The sequence below is a fragment of the Melanerpes formicivorus genome, unplaced genomic scaffold, assembly GCF_026170545.1.
Source record: "Melanerpes formicivorus ecotype bairdi unplaced genomic scaffold, bMelFor1.0.p_v2 SCAF_39, whole genome shotgun sequence".
NCBI lineage: Eukaryota > Metazoa > Chordata > Aves > Piciformes > Picidae > Melanerpes > Melanerpes formicivorus.
The window spans coordinates 4,147,567-4,174,209 of NW_027142391.1; the positions used below are offsets into that span (position 1 = coordinate 4,147,567).

The following is a 26,643-nucleotide window of genomic DNA, read 5'->3' on the forward strand; positions in this document are numbered from 1 at the left end:
CTGGCTCTCAGAATGCAATAATGGTGTCCACAGTGACTCAAGACAAGGCTTGGGAGTAACTCAAATCAGCATTTCCATTTCCTTTCTCACTCCAGACTGGATGTGGGGAGGAAGTTCTTCACTGTGAGAGTGGTGAAGCCCTGGAATGGGTTGTCCAGGAAGTTCTTCACCATGAGAGTGGTGAAACCCTGGAATGGGTTGTCCAGGGAGGTGGTTGGGGCCCTGTCCCTGGAGGTGTTTAAGACCAGGCTGGATGAGGCTCTGGGCAGCCTAATCTAGTGTGGGGTGTCCCTGCCCATGGCAGGGGGGTTGGAACTAGATGATCCTTGTGGTCCCTTCCAACCCTGACTGATTCTATGATTCTGAGGGAGACTCCTGCCTCAAAGCAGGGTGGTTCTCCAGATCAGAAGACAGGAGGAACTTGGTAGCTATAAACCAATTGTTTCCATCTCCCCTTACCAGTTGGTGACATGGAAATGGCTTCACAGATTACAGCTCGATTATGAAAGTGGAAAAACAAAAGTGCCCTGAATATGCATATTTGTGTTTTACATCACTAAGATTTTAAGGTCTAATGAATCCAACTACCCCTGCTCATGAATATTTCAACAAAGCACAAACCCCAGCTAGTTCTAAAAAGTCAGCCAAATTCAGCTGCTTGGTTTATGATCTGGTAACAAAAGAGATCATCTCCATCTCAAGCTCTCCTGGTGAAAGGCTTGCAGAATTAGCAAGTCCTCCTCCATACCTCTCAGTGTGATGCCAGCACTCATCAGGAGGGCAATCACCTCTAAATGGAAACTTTATTCCCTTCCTGAGGGTTACAATGACAAATGGGGCATCAAATCCCAATAGCCAGACAAAGGAACAGGACCTGAAATGTACCTGGAACATTACATGAATAATCATTTCCACAAACTGAGATAGATATATATGTGTGTGTGTGTGTGTTGCACTGTGCCTTCCATGATCTTCATTTCTATCTGCTGTAATTAACAATAAATCATTCTAGGGGCTGCAGCATCTGTTATTACATAAATAAAACACTAGCAAAAGGAGCTTGTCAAGGCTGATTTATATGAAGTGCTGCTCAGAAGTTTATTGCATCTCCATAATAAGAAATCACAGCACACCAATTTTTTTTACATCCATCTTCCAGGTCGTGCATGATCATTTTGAAACAAAAACACAACTCAGTGCAGGGTAAAGCCCTCACAAATTATTTATCAGGTAAGTCTGGTGCATTTTAAATGGCGAGCAGAAAGATAAAGAGGCCATCATTTTGTCAGGACAGCAAAGCAGCTCTCTCAACTTGTGTCAGGCAAAGAAGCAGGCTCTCTGAAATAAAAGTTTCTTCACATGTCCCACCTGACAGAACCATTGCTCATAACCCCCCCACCCCCTCCACTTCTCTGGGAAAACTCCAAGTGAACAAGGAAAGCATCTTCACAGGTCACTAGAAATTGTGATGAACAGTATCACTGCCCAGAACAGACTTTGGAAGGATGAATAAAATCCAACATTTCAGTAGCCTTAGGACCTTTCAATAGTCACCAAGGCCAAAGCTTGCAGACTCTTTTCTTGTCTTGGAAGTAGGACAGTCCCTGGTCAGGCCAAATATTTAATGAGAACTCCACTGTGTCAATAAAGGGTTGAAAACCCCAGCCTGGAGAAGAGCAGAGGATGAGCACCACAATCCCTACAAAGGAGAAACTTCAAAGCTGAGAATGATGAGATGATTCCAAGAAGACTTCAGGATAAAGCCCTATGATGTCATATCAAGGGGAAGAGGAAGGCATGACAACAGCAATTAAAAGCACTGCACACAGACAAACAAGATAAAGAAGATAAACCATGGGTTTGTACAGTGCTTTTAGCTGGGGAGTGTGACACTTTCTCCCAGTCAGAAAAATGACTCAGCAGTGATTTTCAAAATCAATATGCACTGGAAAGCCACAGAGAAAGGAATCAGAACAGAAGCAAAGTATGTGGGGACTAAGCAAGAAACCTACAAGTGCAACAACAGGCTACTTAGGCTCCCAAGGGATTAAAAAGGGTAATTACAGTAGATGGTGAAGCAGTGAATTGTCTGCTTTAGTCTATTACAGATGAGAGAGAAAAACAAAGTCCAATTCCAAGAACTCTTATGTAAGGAATAACTTACAAAGCTAGGAGTGGTAAGCCGCCAGAATCAGATGGCATCCATCCCAAGAGAGAGGAAGGAAACAAAATGTAAACTAGGTAAGCAACAGAAGAGGATGTGCAATACAGACTGAACTGCAAGTCAGTACAAACACACACACAGCAGCTGCCTTTGGGAAAGGAACCAAAGGATGGAAACTCACACATGTCCCTTCCCACCGCAGCAGGGTTGGACTAGGTGACCTTCGGAGGTCCCTTCCAACCTAAACTATTCTGTGGTTCACCTCAGTTCTGAAGAGTGCTGTGAAGCACCGAGGAGTAACACTTGACGTTGTAGATGTAGAAGTGAGAACAACAAGCAAGCACTTATCCTGGGTACAGAATATGATCTTGGCTTTCAGATGGCTCCACATGTGAGTGCACAGACTGGATTTAAACAGTTTTACACATTAAGCAAGCAAGCTCTCTTGCTGTTTACTTAGTAAGGATTACAGGGGCATATTTTACATCTTTAGTCTATTTTGAGCCTGTCTGTGGCAGGCAAGATGACAAAAACGGATGCACTCAAATAGAAGCAGAAATAAAACAAGAAACCAATGCAAGTAGGTTTGGAAAGCTAATCCTAGCCAAGGCCCATTGCTCAGGTTAAGAACAAAAGTGTTTTTACTCTAGTGGAAATGAAGTCATGCACATCTAACCATGGACTTGACCAGTTAGAAACCAGTTCTACAACTTACAGAGACTGAGTTTCCTGTCAACATTCTCAAGCATTTAAAAGCTTCCTGTAATGAGATGCTTTACTGACAGTGAAAACAAACAAACAAACAGTTAAGCATATTTCATGTGATTCATAGACTGGCTCAGGCTGGAAGGGACCTTAGAGATCATCTACTCCAACCAGAGAAGGCTCAGGGGAGACCTCATTGCCCTCTACAACTACCTGAAAGGTGGTTGTAGCCAGGAAGGGGTTGGTCTCTTCTCCCAGGCAACCAGCACCAGAACAAGGGGACACAGTCTCAAGCTGTGCCAGGGGAGGTTTAGACTGGAGGTGAGGAGAAAGTTCTTCACCGAGCAAGTCGTTGTCATGGGGATGTGTTGCCCAGGGAGGTAGTGGAGTCACCATCCCTGGAGGTGTTCAAGAGGAGATTGGATGTGGCACTTGGTGCCATGGTCTAGTCATGGGGTCTGTGTTTATATGTTGGACTCTATGATCCTCGAGGTCTCTTGCAACCTTAGTTATACTGTGATACTGTAACCTCCCCTCCATGCCAGGGACATCTCTCAGCTAGACTCAGCTGCTCAAGGCCTCATCCCACCTGGCCATCCACAGCCTCGCTGGGCAATCAGTTCCAGAGTCTCACCACCCTCACTGGAAAGAGCTTCCTAAGATTCAGTCTATTCTCCCTCAGCCCTTGGATCACCTTTGCAGCCCTCCTCTGGAGCTGCTCCAACAGCTCTGTGTCCTTCTTACGACACCAGACCTGGACGCAGTATTGGAGGTGAGGTCTCACAAGAGCAGAGTAAACAGGCAGGATCCCCTCTCTTGCCCTGCTGGTCACAATCCTCTGGATGCAGCCCAGCACAGGGTTAAAAACTCCGCAAGTGTACATAGTTGAAGCACAGTGAGCAGAGGCAGATATAGCACCGTGGTCATTAGGTGACACTTCAGCCAATTTGCAGGAGTACAATATCTGGAGTTGTTTTTTGTTGGCATCATCAGCAGTTTCATTTTTACTGAGTGAAAACAAATTACCTGAGCCTCAAGCACTGTCAGCAAAGAATGGCTGAGTTGCTGGAGATGGTTACAGTGCTGGGCACTGAGGCAGAGAATGCTTAGAAGTTTAAGATCTTGAGGAAAGGTCTCTGACAATTAAATTTGAAGCTACACACTGCATCCCCTCCTTGGCAGCTTCACAAACCACCACATGCTCAACTGAAGCTGCTCCCAGCTTCCAGCCTTACCAGCTGTCCTTGAGTCTGCACATTGCCCCTAACACAGATTTAGCTAGTAACTCATTCAGTAAAGGGTACATCCTGTCCCTTCCACAGCGTTCAGATGGGATTAGAATGTAGCCAATAACCAGGAAATAACAGGACAGAACTCAACTGTTCATACCTCCAAGATGTGTTTTATGGATAAAAGGTGACACACAAAAAAGGAAGAATCAATAGTGTTTATTGGTAGAGTCAGCACATCTGTCTGTGTGTTTCTTCAGACTAATGTATGACCAGCTATACTAAATCCTTTTAGTGTATTGCAGGAAGGAAGCAATGAAGAGACAACAAAAGGCAGCTTTGACTCACTACAACCACAATCCTCCAAAAGCTGCAGACAGAGCTCCAGGGGAACAGCCAGCTATGGATTTCACTATGTTCCCAAAAGCACACAATGACAGACAAGTTTCTTCAGCTTGATCTTAAAACAACACCTGAGTCATGAGTCACTGGTGGGAGTGCTCCCCACTCTCCCCAGAGCAGTCAGTTGTGACACTGGGAGCACCTCAACACACTCCCATCTGTACAACCACTCAGTGATGCTCTGTTTACACACAGGATGCTTGTACAAGAGACCACAGGATATATGTGCACCCAAATATAAATGCTAAGGAAAACTGGATCATAAGAGGGACAATTTGCAGTCAGCCATGACCACATACATGGCACTGAACATCTGCTGAGCGCTGAATCTTCCTTCTAGGAAATAACCACTGATTTCCTACAGCTGGAAACTCACTAGACTGAATGAAAGGACCAACAGCCAGGTCAGGTGCCAGCTGAGTAAGTACCCATTCCAGCTGGTGTACTTGACCTGAGCATCTTCCCATGCAGAACATTCATTAGATCATCTTTTAGACACTCCGCCCAGACGATGGTCACTGAGGTTCTGTAGGTTACATTTCCGAGGCCTAGGTGATACTTGGAAGGAAGTTATGATATCCTAGGCTCCTATCGTACTCATATAGTGATCCCCCAATCTGTTTTACCTCCTAAATACATGATGCACTATATGCTTTAAGGAATCCAGAAATAAATGGGAAGACTGCCCTGCCAGCCAGTAATCCTCCATACTTACTGTATTGAGAGCATTAAGTGTGGTGTCGTCACGGGAGGCTGCAACACAACCATCTTCTGTGGATCCTCCATCACACATGCCTGCAAAAGCTGCCATGCTCCTTCACAGTTTGAGGGGGGGGAAAAAAGTTTAAATTCTTCAGCTGCTTTTTGATGCACACCATGCAACATACAAACAGTGTATTTACACCTCACATGACCAACTACAGGGCCTTGGGATACTGTGGGAAGCAGTAAAACAAGGCACCACAAATGCTCGTGGTGCAAACCTGAGACACCTCAGCATATGGACAATAATCCATTGGAAATTAAAATCCAATCTAAGTGGATTTCATCAATTAAAAACCTGCACTGCAGGAGCACCAAAGCCTGGTCAGGATTATGGAAGATGTAACCTCCATACATGAGGCCAGAGTCTCAGCAGAGACAGCAGACCTCTTGTTCGTTTCACTCTAAGAAAACAGCTTATAAACTGCTTATTCCCCACACCTCTGAATTCTTGCAAACTACAAGTAATTTGCTCATACTCTAGTGTATCTGATGAACCTATCTGGCACCCCAGAGATCTGGAGAAAACACAAGCTAAAGCTCATTAGCAAAGCAGTCTCTGAAGGAATCCTGCACTATCGTGGCTGCTCCACTCAGAGCTGTCACTTCCCCTGCTACAGGTTACACCTCCAACTCTCTTTCTACCATGGCAGTACGTGCTGCTGGCTTGGCATTTTAAGTCTAAAAGCCACAGTCAATGGAGAGATTCTGTGCTGGCCTAATAGCAAATCAGAGCATTCTTATCTTGAACTAAAGGTTGCAGCTTATCTGATTGACATCCATGCTACTCCAAAGCAGAAGAGAAAGGAGTGAGCATGGCACACGTGGCAGCCAGCACCTCCACTCCAGCACTCAAAAGACAGGGGTGGTATCTTGGCTGAAATTACCTTGCTGCCCTAAGGTACATAAGTAAGTCACAGTCATTGACTCCTGGCATCCACACAAGTTCTTCATGCTGTGTCACTGTGTCACCATCTGGGGAAGGAAACGGCTGCAGATCAGGAAGCTTAGCCTGGAAAAAATGGGAGAGTTCATACAGACATTACAGCTGTTATCAATGTCAGGAGGATGCACAAGGGCTCTACTGAAGAAGTTTGGAAATTCTTTGGATCATGACCTCATAGAGGGAAGCTATTCAGACAACAGGTGGTGAAACTATTTGATCCAAGTTTCAGAAGTTTAAGGGAACAGGGTCACCAGGGTCACCAATCTATTCACTGGATCCAGCACTCCTCCTTTTACAAGGGCAGCTCCTCTGCTGACATTTCTGCTGTGTTAACACCACCTCTTAGTCTACCACTAGTGAAGTCCCACTGTACACAGACCAAATGCAAGCATGGCTGTAGAAATATTACTGCTTGACTATTCTGTAGTCCTCTGTTGTACAGAAGACAAACACCGTTGGACAATTCACCCTCAAAGAAACAGCTTTTGTTTGTTAACAGTTTGCTGTTCCAGCTCCTTCCAGCCAGGGCAAAACATAACTCCTGTAACACACTGATACAAAAGAAGGCAAGAAGGTGGCTACCATGTGTGTACCATTTTGGATCAGCAAAACACCCCACACAAGCTTTAAACCAAGTCCTCAGTAAATCATTAGAGCTAGAAAGAGAAAAAAAGACACTTCCTGAAAGTGAGCTAGCTGGGTGAAATGAACTCTGCCACTAAACAAGTATCACACTGTATCCAGAGACCCAATTAGCATCTTTAGTCATCTGCTGCAATGGGATGAGATAGCTGAGAGCCTCTTCAGAAACAGCTTTTAAGCCCTGTAATTACCTCCCATACTTACAAGCTAAACATATTTGAGAGGCAACATTCAGACATACCCAGTAATTACAAGTCACAGGTTCAGATGGCTTTCATGTTCCGCTCTTTAATCTGTACTTTATTTTACTCCTTGCCTGGGAAAATGGGTATGTCATTGAACTTCTCTTCTGGAAAAGGCTAAGCCAGCATTATACCACGATGAGATTTCTCTGAGAGCCATGTGTTCCAGCAACCAGGGCACCTTCGCTATTAGCGCTCATCCTCACGTAGCCTAGGAACATGCTTAATGACTAGAGCTACTCCTAGGAGCAACTTCCTTCTGGTCATGAATTTGTTAGGCAAAAGTCTTCAGAAGAGAACATTTAGCAGAGTCTCTCCTTCCTCCTCCTACACATGTAAATGTTGAGGACAACTGCAGTTCTACGAAGCAGTTGTCTCCTCTTGTGTCCCTCCTTGCGATCGTGATACAAACAGGAGCTGGAGGGATCTGTACACTAAGTGTCAAAAAACCCCAACAGTCCCTCAGCATCTCCAGCATGGATTGAAGCTTGAGAAGGGTAGGTTTAGACTGGAGATTAGAAAGAAATTCTTTAAAGTGAGGATAGTGAGACACTGGAACAGGCTGCCCAAGGAGGTTGTGGATGCCCCCTCCCTGGAAGTGTTCAAGGCCAGGTTGGATGAGGTGTTGAGCAACCAGGGCTAGTGGAAGGCGTCCCTGCCTGTGGCAGAGGAGTTGGATCTAGATGATCTTCAAGGTCCCTTCCAACTGAAATCATTCTATGAATCTGCACATTCACAATTCTAGGACAGTGAAGGCAACAGATACTAATCAGAAACCACTGCTGGGATCCCAGGGTTGTTTCTGGACTCTGTCCTGCATACTTCATTCTCAGTGAGGTGAGTGGAGCAAGGTCTGCCCTTTCCTAGAGTCAAGCCCAGTGCGTAGTGCAGATTCATTTTACACTTGCCACAAAATGAGTCAGGCTACAGAAGAGGAAGCAGCAACTATCACCTCCAATCTGACTTCCTATGGTGGCCAACAATCAACCATTTGTGCATCTTAAGATTATACCTTACACTAATTAACAGGATGAGGGAACATCCTCTTTGCCATGACATTTGCCAGCAACTGAGATGCTCAGCAAATGAGTGGAAGAACAATGGAAGTTTAAAATGTTAGCCAAGCAGAAATGAACAGTGTTCTAAGCTCTTGGACCTTCTCCCTACTTGTTTTGTTATCCCCATCCATAAATGCACCTGGTAATTACACCTTACAGCCCAGGTGACTAATCCCTGCCAAAATATTAGATGGCAATTTGAGATGAAAGTTGTTTGGAAGGTATCATTTAGAGTCCTCTCATTATGCCTGGTGGAAAGAAGACTACAGGTTTAATTGCCAAGGATTCTTTTTTCCTTTCTCTAACTGCAGAATACCCTCAGGAATGTTACATAGGATCCATAAATGTTTACTTTAAAGTAGTATTTTTAAAAGAGTCTGAAGGAAAATTCATTTTTGGACCTAATCTGAAGGACTTTTCCAGCCTAAGCAATTCCATGAAAGCTTGGGACACAAGAGCCTTGCTAAATGTAACTTCACAGCTGCAGAACCTTCAGGCTCCATCCTTCACCTGGGACCTTAAATATACATTGAAAAATGTGTATCAAATATGGCATCAGACATCCCATCTTCACTCAATCTTCATCAGATTGCCCAGAGAGGTGGTAGATCATAGTATCATAGTATCAGTCAGGGTTGGAAGGGACCACAAGGATCAGCCAGTTCCAACCCCCCTGCCATGGGCAGGGACAACTCACGCTAGATCAGCCTGGCCAGAGCCTCATCCAGCCTGGGCTTAAACACCTCCAGGGCTGGGGCCCCAACCACCTCCCTGGACAACCCATTCCAGGGCTTCACCACTCTCATGGTGACTTCTCACTTCCTCCTCCCCTCCAGCCTGAATCTCCCCACCTCCAGCTTCATTCCATTCCTCCTAGTCCTATCACTACCTGAGATCCTGAGCAGTCCCTCCCCAGCCTTCTTGTAGCCCCCTTCAGATACTGGAAGGCGACAATGAGGTCACCTCAGTCTTCTCTTCTCCAGACTGAACAGCCTCAACTCCTTCAGTCTGTCCTTCAGATGCCCCACCCTTGGAAACATTCTGGGTCAGGCTAGTTGAGGCTTTGAGCAACCAAATCTAGTTGAAGATGTCCCTGCTCAGATGGCCTTCAGAGGTCCCTTCCAGCCAAAAGCTTTCTGTGATTCATCACCTGGCTGGAAAAAATGCAGCTCTTGGGCAGCACAAAGTCAGCTCCCAAGGTAAAGGAGAGGACTCAGTTCCTCATGACAGAAGTGGCCTTATAACCCAGAGCAAATTGTGCTTAATGCTCTTCAGAATAGATTCTTTGCAATGCTTATGAAGGATTCCCCTCGAATTAGAATGAGCTAACTAGCATCTAGAGTCTTAACCTTATTCTGCTCCCCAGTGTTTGAAGCCATTCAGTGTGCTTCCTCACCTCCTATTTTAATAACCCAAACAACTTAATTGCTGCTCTCAGTCAAGCAAACAATACAACTGAGGTCTCCCTATCTCTAAAAATCAAAACCTACCCTCTCTACAGCATCAAAAAGAGAAAAGAAAGCCTGCATAAAAACCTGCCTGGGAAATACAAATAAGATCCTGTAATTAGAGCATGACTTCTGTAGACTGTGGATACTTCAAGGGATACAAAAGGGATACTTCAATAATCACCCAGAACTACAGCATCTGAATGCAGACAGCTTGAAAGCAGCGGCCTCTGAACAGCTGAAGTGGCAAAAGCATGCCCTCTGGATATTGGAACATGAACAAAATCCCTTACCTGATGGCTGGGTCCAACTCTGATTTCACCTTGGGTACTGTTTAGCCTCCTAATATATAAAGGAAGAAAAAACAAAAACAAAAAACAAAGAGTAATGAGAAAGAATTACAATTCATATCAGTTAGGATCAGGTTCCATCACTGCATTTGCAATGCAAATGGAATGAAGTACAGTAAGACATGAAGAAACCACGAAAGGCTGCGCTCAGGTGTACTGCAGGCTGCACTGCAAATGGCAACAACAAATGGCAACAACCAACAGGGCAAGTCTGGCACATCAAGCAGGCAGCTAGGTCAAGAAAAGAATCAGGGCGAGCTGTCCCCACAGTGGCAAGAAGGCTCTGGGCAGCTGGCACTGGGACACACACTGACTTCCTTCCTGAAGGTCACATTTTGTGCGCTGCAGAAGTAGCACTGACTTGTAATCATGGAATCACAGAATGGTTGGGTCAGAAGGGACCTCAAAGGTCATCCAGTCCAACCACCCTGCAGGCAGCAGGGACATCCTCCACTAGATCAGGTTGCTCAGAGAGCCTTAACAAGCCTCCAGGCATGGGACCTCAACCACCTCCCTGGGCAGTCTGTTGCAGTGTTCCACCACCCTCATGGGGCAGAACTCGTTCCTCACATCCAAACTAAATGTGCTCTGCTCTAACTTCAAATCATTGCCCCTTGTCCAGTCGCTGCAGGTCTCTGCCAACAGTCCCTCTTTAAGAGCCCATGCAGTTCTCGACAGCTCTGACTGCTCTGTGCTTTCTCCAGTGCCTGCTATGCAAAGAACAACCTGCCAACGAGCATCTGACTTCAGTACCATGTTCCTTCTACTGCTCACTTCAACACTAAACCTGAATAGTTCATCAGCAAAACTGAACCAATGCAGACAATGCATCAAGCCCTCTGCTACAGCTGAATACCCAGGAAATGTCACATTCCTTAGGAAGGTCCTGGTGGTCATTTTCATTTTGAAAGAGAAACTAGCTTGGAGTATTAATCTTTAACAAACAGAGCTGTGCATTACTGGAATTGGCAACAGTCCCTGCTCCTGTTCCAGGCAGAGTTCGTGGAAAAACATTGAAGTTACTCAGGGTCTCACGTGCAAAATGAGGCAGCTCCTGTTTTAAGAAGCTGAAGTTATTATTGCTGCTGCTAAGCTGTCTGCTAAAATCACATCAGGTGGGAACAGAAGTGCAGGACAGAAGCACCCAAAATCCAAAGAGCAATAGAAGTCTGGTCTGGTAGGAGCTGTCCCTGCCCATGGCAAGGGGTTTTGGAACTAGATGATCCTCAGGGTCCCTTCCAACTCCAGTCATTCTATGACTGCATGAAAAGTACACCCTGTAACATCTGTGTAAGTGCATTTAATGCAGCCTGTACAGAAAGGGCTTCCCTTCTACACAAGGCATTGGGCCCTCAGGTTTTTCCACTATTTACATAAAAAGCTTCAAGTTCCAAATGAACTGTCCTCCATGCAGTGAGAATGTGCTCTGAAGAGCTCTGTGCTGCTCACACCATGTGCTGGAGCTACTGGTACATCGCATTCTATGGCAGGAGAACAAAACTCTGTTTTCATGTTGCAGCAGAATCACCCTGGCAACACGGCAAGTTCAAGCTGTGCCAAGATAAACCAGAACAACAACATTTGACATGACAGGATTTATTGCTCTTCCTACATTTTGCATCAACTAACAGAGCAAATCAAACTTTATCACTGAAAGGTGCCCTTTTTCTTTATTAAACGTATCAGAGGATAAGCAACAAGAAGGCACAGGACCAAGACTACTGACTGGGAACTAATTTCTCAGGGGCTGCAGTTGAATTGATGAGGTCTCTGCTGGAATCTCACACATCCAGCTCCTCTCAAGAGCCAGAACTCCAGATCCTATCAAGGCACTTGTGCCTGAACATTGCTGTTTGGGATCAAGACTGAAAAACCTGAAAGATCCTCCAAATCTCCTCTGCAACAGTATTAAACACCACAAGCGAATGCAAGGAATGCAATATCCTTAAGGCAAACATTCTTCTTTTCCTGTAAGTTGTGCTTGTTTAAGCTGACATCTTTCATCTATAATCTGCAGCTATGAAGGATGACAAAAATCTGAGATGTTTCAAGACAAACTTTTGAATTGAACCCTTCAGTAACTGCAAGACATTGAAGTCAGCCTCACCGCACAGGCAGAAGAGCAAACACAAACTGAGCAGATCCCTATCGCTCATTTGCAAACAGCAAGCCTGACTTCACCTTGCAATTTTGCTGCTGTAGGAGCAATGACATCATTTGACAAGTCAGCTCCCACTCTGCAAGATTTCAGTGATCAAAAGCAGTGACTGAGAGTTTCCTTTGAACTTCAGAAACTGAAGCTCATGACCGTGAAGTGCCAGCTCTGAGGGGATAGTCCAAACCATTAAACACCATTCCAAGCAAACAGTTACTGGAAGGGTTTTTGACACAAATAATTTGGATACATTCATGAACATTTTCACCTTCAAATTGCAAACTATACTGCACATACTGAGTACTGTGTCCAGTTCCGGGCCCCTCAGTTTAAGAAGGACATCAAAACACTTGAAGGTGTCCAGAGAAGGGCAACAAGGCTGGGGAGAGGCCTTGAGCACAGCCCTGTGAGAAGAGGCTAAGGGAGCTGGGGTTGCTTAGCCTGGAGAAGAGGAGGCTCAGGGGTGATCTCATTGCCCTCTACAACTACCTGAAAGGTGGTTGTAGCCAGGAAGGGGTTGGTCTCTTCTCCCAGGCAACCAGAACCAGAACAAGAGGACACAGTCTCAAGCTGCACCAGGGGAGGTTTAGACTCGAGGTGAGGAGAAAGTTCTTCACCGAGCGAGTCATTCGTCACTGGAATGTGCTGCCCAGGGAGGTGGTGGAGTCACCGTCCCTGGAGGCGTTCAAGAGGGGATTGGATGTGGCACTTGGTGCCATGGTCTAGTCATGGGGTCTGTGTTGATAGGTTGGACTCAATGATCCCCGAGGTCTCTTCCAACCTAAGTTATACTGTGATACATCTAAGAAGTTAAACTTCACTTTATGACCACTCTGAAACGTTACTCATTGGTGCATAAGCAGGCAAATACAGGAGTGGATCTAAATGGACCTCAGCCAAGACAGCATGGCAGCAGAACCTGTCAGACAGGAATAAACACAGGTTTTGTCATCCCCAGGCTTATGCTGCGATGTCTGCACAATGCTGCCTTGCTGGTAAGCAGATCTGCTCTAAAATAAGTGCCAAAAGCCTCCTGAAAAGAGTATGCAAAACCGTTTCTCTCCGATGCAAGACGTGATCTGACACCGTTCTCTTCTCTTCAGGTTATGCAGAGAAGTGACTGAAGCAGAAAATCAGCTTTCTTTACAACAGAATTATAAATTAAATACTAAGACACCTTTTCTTTCAGCTCCAAGGTGTCAGAATTTTCTCTTGTGCAGAAGGAAGGAGAAGCTGACACCAGCAAGTGCTGATGCTCTTCCTTTATTCCCAGAAGTCATTTTGAAGCCATGCACATCTCCGCTGGCCAGTGCAAGTCAAACTCCAAACACGCCTCTGCTCTTTCTGCCAGCTACAATCTCTCACACCAGGCAGCACAAGGAGGTTTTGTGCTTAAAAAGAGAATGAAGCTCTTCCCTATTTAGATAGGAAAACACAAACCACACAGCGCTCCTAATATCCTCCAACTCCCAGGTTCTTAGGCTGCATCACAGTGAATGAGATAAAGCACTTCAGAATGAAGCCTGACTAGAGGATGCTGGAGCATCCTGTAAACAATTGCACAGATGAAAAGCAAAGTTTTGGATGGGACTTCTGCTGCCAGCTCTTCCTGTGGAGTGAGCTGGGGAAACTCAGCGGGGCCATGCATGAACATCAAGTGTGGAGAGGAATACTTCTGTGTGCATTTCATCACTCATTTGCAACTTCCTGATTGTACTCACTCCTTCCCCTGCCCCAAAAGGGAAACACTGGACTGAAGGAAGCTCTTTCAGCCTGCACTCCATCACGCTGTGTTCCCAAAGGGCACAAAGCTGAGCACTCTGCAGTGGCACACAACCTGTTAAATCAGGGTGGGTTTTTTTTTTACTGTTTCCAGGTCCCCAGGAATGAGGTTTACAAATGGAAAGAAAAATTCTTGCTATGGAAACTGAAATGCACTGCAGATTTTTAAGCTAAATTATATTGGTGGAGAGCAATTACAATAATAATGGCAGGGCACTCTGTTTATTCTATGGGGAAGGAAAAAGGGGACCCAACACTGTATATGAAATCTGACACAAAAGAAACTGATGTAACAAAGCAGTATCCATAGCAACAACAACTTAATATTTCAGTCCTCTTCAGCTGCAGTGGATTAAATATAATGACAAGATGTTCCCTTTGAGAAGTAACCTGTTGCCATGACAACGTTGTATTCTGCAAAGTAAACAGGGGCTGGTCAGAAAGGAGATGGAAGCCTGTGACTGAATATCAAAAAGGCAAGAAGCTTCTGTAGCAGAGCAGGGCAACACAAGCACCCTCTAATCTGAGAGAGCCTTGTTGCAAACAGCTCGGAGAGAACAGAGAGGATGTTCAGCTCAATAAAGCTTTGTCCTCTCAATTCTAAAGCAACAGGGGAGGTTGGAGGTTCAAGGCCAAAAGCAGCACTGCTGAGAGGAACCAGTTCAGAGGTGAGGATGAGAAAGGAACAGGAGACAGCACAGGGTGGTGCAGAGCTTTAATTTATCTCCTTCAGAAAGGACAGAGGAAGGAAGGCTGGCAACAACAGTTGCTGCATGATTTCCAACAGAGCAACAGCTTTAACCCTCTCTATCACCTTCTTGTCCATAGTGCGCACCAGACTCACTCCACTTACACCACAGCTGGCACAGCTGGCAGCCCATGTCCATGAGAATAAAGCAGCACTGCAATGCCATGGAGGACTGAAACACAGCAATAGAAAAACTGCCACCAGACAATCTAAGCTGCAATGAGACCAGGTCAGCTTTGAGGAGAACTCGGGTTCGAGACTTGCAACACCAACAGCTATGATGGCATTACCAGAGCCATGCAGCAAAACTCTCCAGACTTTGGAGGTGATGGCAAAAGGCATTCAAGAGATTTCTGTGTAGCATTTCTCTGCACTGTCCTACCCTTGACATGCATCCAAGTCAGTTCTTTCCCCAGCACATTTAGCGAGGATCTTTGCTGGGAAGCCAGGCTTCTGAAAGAAAGTACACAGGCAGTATACATGAAGTGGACCTTCAAGGTCAGGGATCACCTGTACAAGGTAGAATCTTAAACTGTGACACTGCTCCTTTCATGTCTTCCTTTTTGCCACCAAAGTTCAGCAAGAAACATGCTGTGCAGTAATTGAACATGGGTTTTTTTATATATATATATATATATACTGACTTCCATGCCTTAGAGAGGGGGTGAGGGAGGTGGCACTGCTGCAGTTTCACACTGAACCCACTGTGCCCTTCATCAGTTCATCTCACCCAGCAATAGATTTGGTTTCATTTTGTTCTGCCGTGGTCACCGTGCGCTCGGTGCTCTCCACCACACACTGCACTTCCACTGCCTTTCTGCAGCACCTGCTACCAGCCAGCAATAGCTCACAAAACAGGAAAACAGCTTAATGCTATCAGTAAGTTAAAATAAAGCCCCTAACAGCCACCACCAAAACAGAACACCACAACCCAAACACCACAGGTAGGGCAGCATTGTGTGCTGCCCATCCAACCGCTCTCGGCCCAGTCACTCCTGACTCTGAACACTGTGATGATCTACAACTAAACTAGAGGGATGGGTCAACAGAAAATGGTTTTTAAACTGGCCAAATCGCTCAGCCACAGACTGCCTCTCAGTCTGATTCTCTTCAGAGCTCTCCAAAAAGGACTGTCAAGACCAACTTGCTAAAACCCACTGCCTGCTGCACCAAGTGCACATCACCAACACAAACTTAAGAGTGCAAAAGAAGTTGCAGCCACAGAACCAGAAGCACTCTTGGTCCAAGTAGCTCTCACCACCCTGAAATGCAGTTTTTAGGAGGCAACACAGGGATCTAAGCTGAGACCAGAAGAGGTTCACAGATGCAGATTCACAGAATGCACTGGGTTGGAAGGGACCCTCAAAGGTCATCTTGTCCAAGCCCCCTGCAGTCAGCAGGGACACCTCCAACTAGATCAGGCTGCCCAGGGCCACAGCAAGTCTGATCTCCAGTGTATCCAGGGATGGAACCTCAACCACCTCACTGTTCAACCTGTTCCAGTGTTCCACCAAGCAGTGGCTCACTAAATAGAACCAAACCCAGGCCAGATATATGCATCATAGGCAGAATAAATTGCCACCATACACTTCAAACACTGATGTAGCCAAAGAGGAGTTATTATGATAGACAAGATAATGAGTTACATAAATGGGAAGTGTGATGCAGTCAGACACCCCCTGGATATTTGTGTTTTCTACAAAACCAATGTAAATCTCAAGTAGTTAGGAAAGAGAAAGTCTCAAGAAGGATGGTTAGGTTTTTTTGTTTGTTTTGCCCTTGGTTTTTTTAATCCTTCTATGTAAATCATCCAGTACCCAAGGATTAAAAAAAAAGGCTCTTCAGAGGCAGTTCTAAAAACATCTGGCAAGGATCATTTTGTTCCTATCTTGAGGGACAAAACAGGAGAGAACAAAATGACTTCAACTTCAGCTGGTTAAGAAAAAATTGTTTATCAGGGCCTAGCATTACAAATAAGAGACCCATTTGGGAGGACATAGCTTCATTTTACTCTGTGCATCCACAAAGCCACACTCAGAACTTCCCTTGCCATACTCCTCCCTCATGTGAAGCTACCTAAGGCTCTGTCTGCGAAGAGTTAGCTACAAACCAGAACTTCACATCCATTTGGCTCCTCTGCAGCACTGAAGCTGTTGAGATTTCACCACGGTGATGCAAGAATAAGCTGCCCACAAACATAATAAGCCTCTGTCATACATCACAGCTCTGTCATACATCACAGCTCTGTCATACATCACAGCTCTGGCCTTACTTTCCCCAAACATCTGCTCACAGTCACTGATGGGGAACAGGATATTGAGCCAAACAGATCCTCAATCAGACCCAAGATCATTCTTAGGCATCCAATGTCCTTCTGCTACGTGGTTTAAAGTCCAAAAGGCACAATCAGGTTCATGCCACTCAAACTTTAACCAAAAAACCCTCCACAGCTACCACACATTTGTGAGTCTGCTGCCTAAGAATGACAGAATTGGTTCCTTTCCCCCCACCCCAACCTCAATTCTTGCTTACAGTGAGTTGGTTACATGGGTTTGTCCTCGTTGTATGGGGATCTACATCATGAACAGATTAAAGAACATTACCTGTTGCTAAGTGTTTTCTACAGCAAAACTTTTACTTCAAGCCACCCCATTTCATGGGAGTCCAGCTGGAACTTGTGCCTTAAAGACTTCATTTCTAGCAAGATTTTGAAATCCCTTTTCCAGCAGTAGCTTAGGGCTCAGAAAATATTCTTGCTCCAGTGGCAAGGAGGATGAAGCCCTGTTTAAAACCTGTTGCAACAGGCTGTGATGATAGCAATAAACTAAAATAATAGAGCAATTTTGTGTTGCCAGTGAAAAATCAAACCTGTATTTCAGGCAAATGAACTTCTACAGGCAGACTTGGGGTGACTGCTCAACCTAAAGCAGTTATGAATAAACATGTACTGACAGTGGTACCTTCAGTACAAGCTCCAACCTGCTAACTGATGGCAGCCAGAGCTTTAAGGAAGTGGAGAACTCTTTTGTGTTCTGCTGTTTGGAGAAAGAAATAGTTGCAGGAGCTGGAGTCAGGGAAAGCTTTTTCAAGACAATGTTACTTCTCATCAGGTTTATGAGAAAAGAGCCCAGACAGGCCTTAGGAGTATTGTTCCCTGCTCCACAGGCAGGATGGAAGTGATCATAACACAGCCAATCCAAGAGAGTTTAACAGATTCATAGAATGCTTTGGGTTGGAAGGGACCTTACAGATATTTAGTTTCAACCCCCTGCCAAGGGCAGGGACACCTTCCTCTAGACCAGGCTGCTCAAGGCCTCATCCAGCCTGGTGCTGAACACCTCCACGAGCAGATATCCACAACTTCCCTAAGCAACCTGTTCCAGTGTCTCACCAGCCTCACTGGGAAGAACTTCACCCTTATCTCCAGTCTACATCTACCCTCCTCAACCTTCAATCCATTCCCTCTCATCTGGTCACTACAAGCCCTTGAAAAAAATCCTTCCCCAGCTCTCCTGTAGCTCCTTTAAGGTACTGGAAGGCTCCATGGAGCCTTTTCCTCTCCCAGCTGAGCAGCCCCAACTCTCTCAGCTTGTCCCTACAGGGTAGGTTTTCTATCACTCTGATCATCTTCCTGAACTCCTTTGGACCTGCTCCAGCAGTTTGATGTCCTTCTTGTGCTGGGGGCACCAGAGCTGGATGCAGTGCTCCAGATGGGGTACTTAGTGCAAAGGAGACAAGCAGTCTCTTCACATAATAATTACCTGTGTGAGTAATAGCCTGCTGGTGGATTTCACTGATCACCTCTCTAATGCTCACTTTCCAGTACCTGTTTACCTTCAAGTAAGGAAGGCACAGGTATTTTAATCACAAGTTCAAAACCAATGAATTAGTAGAAACCTTTGCATGATGTGAAGTTTATCTGGTCTACAGGTGGGACTAATAGAACCAGAATGTTACTTATTTAGAAGCAACATTTACTCTAAATGATCAGCCAGGAAGAAAGGGACCTGGGGGTACTGATCCATAGTAGGATGAACATGAGCCAGCAGTGTGCCCAGGTGGCCAAGAAGGCCAATGGCATCCTGGCCTGCATCAGGAACAGTGTGGCCAGCAGGAGCAGGGAAGTCATCCTGCCCTGTGCTCAGCACTGCTCAGGCCACACCTTGAGTCCTGTGTCCAGTTCTGGGCTCCTCAGTTTAAGAAGGACATTGAGAGACTTGAAGGTGTCCAGAGAAGGGCAATGAGGCTGGGGAGGGGTCTGGAGCACAGCCCTGTGAGGAGTGGCTGAGGGAGCTGGGGTTGCTTAGCCTGGAGAAGAGGAGGCTCAGGGGAGACCTTATTGCTGTCTACAACTACCTGAAGGGAGGTTGTAGACAGGTGGGGGTTGGTCTCTTCTCCCAAGCAACCAGCACCAGAACAAGAGGACACAATCTCAAGCTGCACCAGGGAGGTTTAGGCAGGATGTTAGAAAGAACTTCTTCACAGGAAGAGAGATTTGCCACTGGGACGTGCTGGCCAGGGAGGTGGTGGAGTCCCCATCACTGGAGGTGTTTAAGAAGAGACTGGATGGGGTACTTGGTGCCATGGTTTAGTTGATTAGATGGTGTTGAGTGACAGGTTGGACTTGATGATCTCAAAGGTCTTCTCCAACCTGGTTAATTCTATTCTATTCTAAATGAATTCAGTGTGGAGTTGTGTTGCTTTAAGTGTTTATCTGTTCTAACAGGGCCAGGCAGTACCCAGAGCAAATATTCACTACTAAACCAGACCATATCTTGCAACAGCACCATTCCTGCAGCACAATCACAGTTTGTATGCAGGACAGTGGAACCAGGCAGCAGCCCAGCAGTCAATTTTTTCCCCACAAAGCTCCATCGAGGTTAGATGCAATGATCTACCACTCTCAGCTTGCTTGCCAACAGCAATCTCCAGCTTCCTGGAACAGCAGATACACTGAGAAACACCACCATGTGTTAAAGGTGATAAGCATGAATAATGTGAAGAGTAAAACAAACCTGAAGATATCCCCTAGTTCTACTATACATCTGGAAAGGCAAAACTAATTAAAACAAATTAGAGCCTAAAGAATTGGCAGAGGGGAAGGAAAGAAGGGGGAAGAAGCAATCTTACTGATTTAAACCTTGAAAAAACCTGGCTACAATGCAGCCAGGACAAGGGGAAGTAAAAATACCAAGTACTTGGCCACAACTTCTTCATCCCAAGGACAAAGACCCCAAGCACTTCCGATAACATGTTTGTGACTTCTCTAAGTTGGGTTTAGTGGAACTCTAACTCACCAGACCACCCAGTCTCTGAACCAGTGGGAATCTTCTGAGCATCCAGACAGCTGAAAAGTTTACCCTTAGTATTAACTGCATAAGCATGTTCAAGGAGAAAGGGTCTTTCCAGTTCACTGAGTCTCTTGTCAGTACCACAGAACTTAGAGCAGGCAGCCCTGCTTCCCTACCAAGGGCTTTTTTGGGTTGATCCGCACTCCTTATTAGGCTTTGTTGGTTTGGGGTGGGGTGTTTGGGTTTTATGGGGTGGGTTTGGTTGTCTATTTCTGTTGTTGCTTAAAAGTATAACAGTCTCATACCCCTATGCCCAAACCTACAGAATTGCTTCTGTCACAAACTGCCTGCCCAGCCCCACAAGTGACAGAACAGGTGAAAGACATTCGTGTTGAAGCACGTCTGAAGGAGCAAAAGCATCGACTGTCTCCTGTGGCAAGAGTCCTGCTGCAGGGAATGAAACTACCTATCCATTTGCTAGGAGCAGGAACCACCTGATTCCACACAGGCACAGAATGGACACCAGAGGCACCCTTCAAGTGGGAGTTCTGGGAGCCCACATCACCTCCCAAGTGCCAGTGATGAAGTGAGGAATGCCTTACTTGGCCTATTATTCCAGCAGGAGGCTTTGCCAAACACAATACTTTCGTTTGACGACCAGGTTGTTTTGTTATGACCTAGAAGTGTTTGCACTCTTTACCACCTGTAAGCCAACCTGTTCAAAATAAGCCTGACCAAATTTCACTTGAAGTTTTGAAGTGGCACTTTTTCCCCCCAAGAAGTGGCACTTATTCCCAACCTTTTTGAAATGCATGCACAAACTGTTGCTGAAAACCAGCAAGCAGCAGAGTGCTTTGTACCCTCCCCATGCCTTAATGCATTCCCTTCTGCTTTTAAGTCACCATTTAAAACAAACATTAAGGACACAAGGTGTCACATCCCCATATTCCTGCAGAGTGGTGTCACATTCCTGCACTCATTCATGTAGCTCCTTTATCAGGAAGAAGAATATTTCTAAAGCCCAGACCTACAGAGACAACTCTTTCAACTCTGAGGTGATTCAGCTAGACTGAAGTTCAAGGGAACCCTGCTCTCTAATCATCAGCATGACTTTGCTTCAGTCAATGGCAAAACCAGCCAGTGACCCACAGCAAATAGGTGCTCCTGATTTATATGCTCTGTGGGTATCAGAGACGGAAAAGGGAATGACACTTCAGATAGCATACAGGTAACAGACGCGGCACTAGCAGGGCAAAACGATGCAGTCTTATTCATCATTCAATCCTCAGCTCCTGACAAGAGCAGGAAGATGGCCCCAGTAACACACACAGCACAGGTGAGTGACTCTGTGTGCAAGGCTAAAAGTCAACCTTCTGCTATAAAGCTCCAGAGATGTCACTACGAGCAGCACAAAGCATCCTGCCACCTTCAAACTGAATACACTCCACTAATGCACAGACAAGTTGCCTTGACTGAAGTACTTCCCCTCAGCAACAGCCCCCACGGTGCTGAGACCAGTTCTGCAGGCCAGCAGCTGCCCCAGCAGAACAGCACCGAGCCCTGCACAAATTCAGACAACTGCCAGTGGGGCTATGCTGCAGGATCAGATTTGCCTCCATTCACCACACTCAGGTCCCCTCAAACCCCTTTACATTTAACAGTGACAAGTCACCGACGGCTGTCCCACAGGGACCTCAAACCCAGATGCAGCCATCTCCTCATTACACAGAGCTGCAGAGCCCAAGCCCTTTATTTTAGTCAGCTCAGTCTCAAAACGTGGCTTCTGAGCCCGAGAAACCTGAAGTGGGTACAGCTTACAGAGCTCTCCTGTGACAGCTTCCCAACGCAGAGACAACACCGCTGCATTTCAGATGCACAAGTGCTATCTGCATGTGACTGAGGAGCAAGCAGAACCACGCTGGCTGCTATTTATTTTTTTCCCTTAATAGTTGAGGAAGTAGCAGCAGGATCCCTGCCCTCAATCACAGTGAGAACCACCCATCCTCAGAGCAACCAATGGCTGATCCACGACCCTCCTGTAGCCTTCTGCAGACTGTTGCAGGCCCCAAAACATTCCCCAATAGCCACTCTGGTTAAGGCTGCATCCCGCAGAGCGCCTCTGCAGCTCCCTACAGACCTGCCAAAAGGCTGGCATGCAGACAGCACAACTGACATTCAAACTGCACCACGAGGGGATAAAACAAGAAGCATAAATAGAGAAGCCCACCCAGCTTCGACGGTTTTGCTCCATGCACCCCTTAAGGCAGCAGATTCCCTGCTCAGTGCCCTCATGCACCAGGCAAAGAGCTGCAGAGCAAAGCTGCTGTGGTTGCGAGGTTCTGAGGAGCATGCAAGAGTAATGAAATGATTTCATAAACATTGCAGAAGTCACAAATCACAGCAAAAATCAGCACTGTTTAGGGGAGGCCAGAGTGATGTAGCCTACCTGCAGGGGCTGAATGGATCATCCATGACTATGGCAGGCTCTGGTGGGTTTAGATGTATTCCTGAACCCTCTACTTAACAGCTAAAACTCTGCCTTTTCCACTCTACCAACTCAAAATGGAGGCACATGCAGGCTGAGAGACCTCAGAGAGCTTTCACTGAGCTTGTGCTGTGACCTAAGCCTGCACGCAGAACGCAGAAACTTCGCCCTCGGACTGACAGGACTGAGCATGTGCTGTGACCCTCCCTCATCCACACAGCCTCTCGCAACGCAATCAATCTCACCCTGCTGTTTCCGTAAATACAGCAGCGGCAGCCCGAGCTCTCCAGCAGCCTCCGCAGCTCCTGCCGCCTGCGAGCGGGGACGTGGGGCCTTAGCGAGGGGATCCGGGACAGCCAACGCCGCGGCCGCCCGCGCCCTGCCTCCTGCGCCCTGCCTGCCGAACCCTGCCTGCCGCCAAGCGAAACCCGCGCCCCTTTGCAAGGGGCTGCTATAGAGCTGTCCCCCCCCCCACCCCCTCCTACTTCGTGATTAGCTTTTAACGAAATTATTAGGAGCCTCAGAGGTTGTCACGGATGCAAAGCCGGCAGCTCTGCAGTTTTAGACGCAGTTGATTGGAAGCAACAAGCTGGTTCACAAAAATACTTGTTCTACCTGTCAATAATGCTAGAGAGGAGAACACTTCCAGTTCTGGGGCCCCCGACACAAGGGTGTGGAGCTGTTGGAGCGGGTCCAGAGGAGGCCACGAAGGTGATCAGAGGGCTGGAGAACCTCCCCTGTGGGGACAGGCTGAGAGAGCTGGGGCTGTTCAGCATGGAGAAGGCTCCAGGGAGAACTCGGAGCAACCTTCCAGTACCCGAAGGGAGCTACAGGAGAGCTGCAGAGGGACTTCTTACAAGGGCTTGTAGTGATAGGACCAGGGGCAATGGCTTTAATGTGGAAGAAGAGAGATTTAGACTGGAGATGAGGAAGAAATACTTGACAGGGTGGTGAGACGCTGCAACAGGTTGCCCAAGAAGTTGTAGATGCCTCTCCCTGGAGATACCCAAGGACAGGCTGGTTGAACCCTCAAGCAACTAAGTCCAGTGAGAGGTGTCCCTGTCCACGGCAGGGGATTTGAACTAGATGATCTTGAAGATTCCTTCCAACCCAGCCATTCTGTGATTCCACTCTCTGACTCTAGTTGTATTAACAGCACAAGTGGATACACCTTTCTTGCTGCCCACGTTGTGTTACCTCCCACCCCTTCTTCTTGGGAGCCTTCACAAACAGTCTGGCTCCTTCAATCATCCTGCAGCAATAATTCAAACCTTCAGTAACTTGAACATTTCAGCTGCTGTAGCTCTGCTGAAACTATTTGATGCTATCCAAGCTCACTCAATTGAAAGGAGACATTCCCTAAGACACAGGATAGGGGGGCTTAGCTCTTCTGCACTAAAAATATTGCAAGAGGCAGCACATTCAGAACACTCAGGTTTTCCTAGACTTGACTAGAAAAACTACTCCAGATATGTCACCCAGTCTTTACCAGCTGACTGATTTAAGCAAGAACACTTACAAGGCCAAATGTATCTGGCTTTCATCTCTGCTACAGCTCAAACGTGTCTCTGGATTTTTCTGTTGCTGTTGTTCTGCTCTCAAGTTCACAACATGATGCTGAGAGGAAAAAGTTCTCAGCTTTTATGCTGAGTTCAGAGATAATGAGAGCTGGGGACACATAGAAATAATGCATTCCAACTATAGTAAGGGCAGTATCAGCCAGAATAAACCTTTATTAGAATAAACCAAACCAGGTTGGAAGAGACCTTCAAGATCATCGTGTCCAACCCATCAACCAATCTAACCCACCCAAACAGCTAACCCATGGCACCAAGCACCCCATCAAGTCTCCTTCTGAACACCTTCAATGACGGTGACTCCACCACCTCCCCGGGCAGCCCATTCCAATGGGCAATCACTCTCTCTGTATAGAACTTCTTCCTAACATCCAACCTGAACCTCCCCTGGTGCAGCCTGAGACTGTGTCCTCTTGTTCTGGTACTGGCTGCCTGGGAGAAGAGACCATCATCTGCCTGTCTACAACCTCCCTGCAGGGAGTTGGAGAGAGCAAGAAGGTCACCCCTGAGTCTCCTCTTCTCCAGTCTAAGCAACCCCAGCTCCCTCAGCCTCTCCTCACAGGGCTGTGTTCCAAAACCCTCCCCAGCTTTGTTGCTCTTCTCTGGACTCGTTCCAGCAAGTCAACCTCCTTCCTAAACTGAGGGGCCCAGAACTGGACACAGGACTCGAGGTGTGGCCTAACCAGTGCAGTGTACAGGGGCAGAATGACCTCCCTGCTCCTGCTGGCCACACTGTTCCTGATGCAGGCCAGGATGCCACTGGCCCTCTTGGCTGCCTGGGCACACTGCAGGCTCATATTCAGCCTACCATTGACCAGTACCCCCAGGTCCCTCTCTGCCTGGCTGCTCTCCAGCCACTCTGACCCCAGCCTGCAGCTCTGCATGGGGTTGTTGTGGCCAATGTGCAGAACCCGGCACTTGGATGTGTTCAATCTCATGCCGTTGGATTCTGCCCATCTGTCCAAGGACAACTCAAGGAATTTAGACATCCATTTATCTAAGTAGTGTGGGGAAAAGCTTGTCTCCTCTTTAGAAGGAATCAACTGCAAAGCACTTCCACACATGACAGTACTGATGCAAAGTGAGGGTGCTCAGCATCTTCCACGATGCTTTTCTGGGAATACTGGACAAGAGAGGTACAAAACAACTCTGCTGTAATTCAGTAAGACATACAGAAGCCATCTGTTTCACATCACATGGGCATACCATACAAACAGCCCCCGACTTCCCCCCATCAGGAGGATTCCTGGTTGTATTTAAGATTGCTAAATCTATTTGAGAGAATAAATTGGACATGCAATATGCTGTAGGAATTGTCTTATTTAAGCAAAGTACACCACAAACTGTCAGAATGTTCCACTAAGTGTAAGAAAAATGAAGAATTCATTTCCAGACTCCAATTGGAGACAGAAGGATGGATACATTTTCAAACCTCTACCATCATTTCACCCTCCAGGCACTGTTCCATGCAGAGAATCAAAAGATTCTGACTGCTAAAAATTAACCAGACAAAAGGATCAAGAGAGCAAATCAGAGCTTTGCAGTCCTCTTCAGCCTGTCTCTAGACACACTCATGAAATGTCCTTCTCCAGCCTTCCTGTGAGATCCCCTTTGGGTATTGGAAGGCAGCGATAAGGTCCTCTTGGAGTCTTCTCTTCTCCAGGCTGAACAACCCCAGCTCCCTCAGCCTATCCCCACAGCAGAGCTGCTCCAGCTCTTGGATCATCTTTGGCCCCCCTCAGGACTCACTCCAACAGCTCTGTATCTTCATTATGGGGACACCAGAACTGGACACAGTGTTTGAGATGAGGTCTCACAAGAGCAGAGTGAAGGGGCAGAACCCTCTCTCTTGACATCACCCACCAATTCCATTAAAGAGAGGAAAACAAATAAGAGGCTCTTGGTTCAGTTTTTCAACAGAAAACCCCTTCCAGACAACATAAAATAGTAAGACATGAAGGAGCAAATCACCTTCACATCACTCTTGGTACACTCCTCTCAGAGACACACCAAAACTTGCTTAGGTCACAACATAACCCAAAAAAACACTGCAGGAGATTGAAAATAAGGGACAAGCAAACCACAAACAAGATTCGGGTCGTCCCCAAACATCTGCTCAGAATGTTCACCCATGCCTTGGGGTTTACTTTGTTCTACAATGCAAAACAAAGTTGGAGAAGAGTGATTTGGATGCACAGCCACAAAAACAGGTTGTTGAGTTTCTGATGCTTCCTACTTCCAAGTAAAAATTCAGCAGCATCTGAACCTACCTACATTTAGAGATGTGTCAGGCAAAACTTCACAGCACACCTATTGACTCCCAAGAGGAAACAACTGATTGCCAGGTTCATGTCAGTGCACTACCAATGTCTATGTGGCACTTGGCACAGGGCATCCTTGAGGAAGAGTTCAGACTCATTCCTCTGAGTCTACCTTACTGCAGTCTACAACTCCCTGAAGGGAGTTTGTAGCCAGGTGGGGGTTGGTCTCTTCTCCCAGGCACCCACCACCAGAACAAGAGGACACAGTCTCAAGCTGTGTCAGGGGAGGTTTAGGCTGGATGTTAGGAAGAACTTCTTCACAAAAGACTAGACTAGACTAGGACTAGACCGGAAGAGACCTTCAAGATGATCACGTCCAACCTGCCCAGGGAGGTG

The 26,643-nt window shown here is 46.5% G+C and overlaps 1 protein-coding gene across 4 annotated transcripts in view; it reads right to left on the reverse strand.

The window, feature by feature from the left end:
• The window catches only part of RERE (arginine-glutamic acid dipeptide repeats), a 266,319-nt gene that overhangs the window by 93,619 nt on the left and 146,057 nt on the right, over nt 1-26,643 (reverse strand). For 3 of the 4 annotated variants that reach the window (XM_068158322.1, XM_068158320.1, XM_068158321.1), the window contains exons 7-9: nt 9,892-9,940; nt 6,150-6,274; nt 5,216-5,315 (exon numbers count right to left, since the gene is read on the reverse strand). In XM_068158322.1, the coding sequence (XP_068014423.1) occupies nt 5,216-5,315; nt 6,150-6,274; nt 9,892-9,940 (274 nt within the window). Of the gene's footprint in view, nt 1-5,215; nt 5,316-6,149; nt 6,275-9,891; nt 9,941-22,370; nt 22,452-26,643 lie in introns of those variants that run through there. The other variant, XM_068158324.1, reaches the window with a different exon arrangement.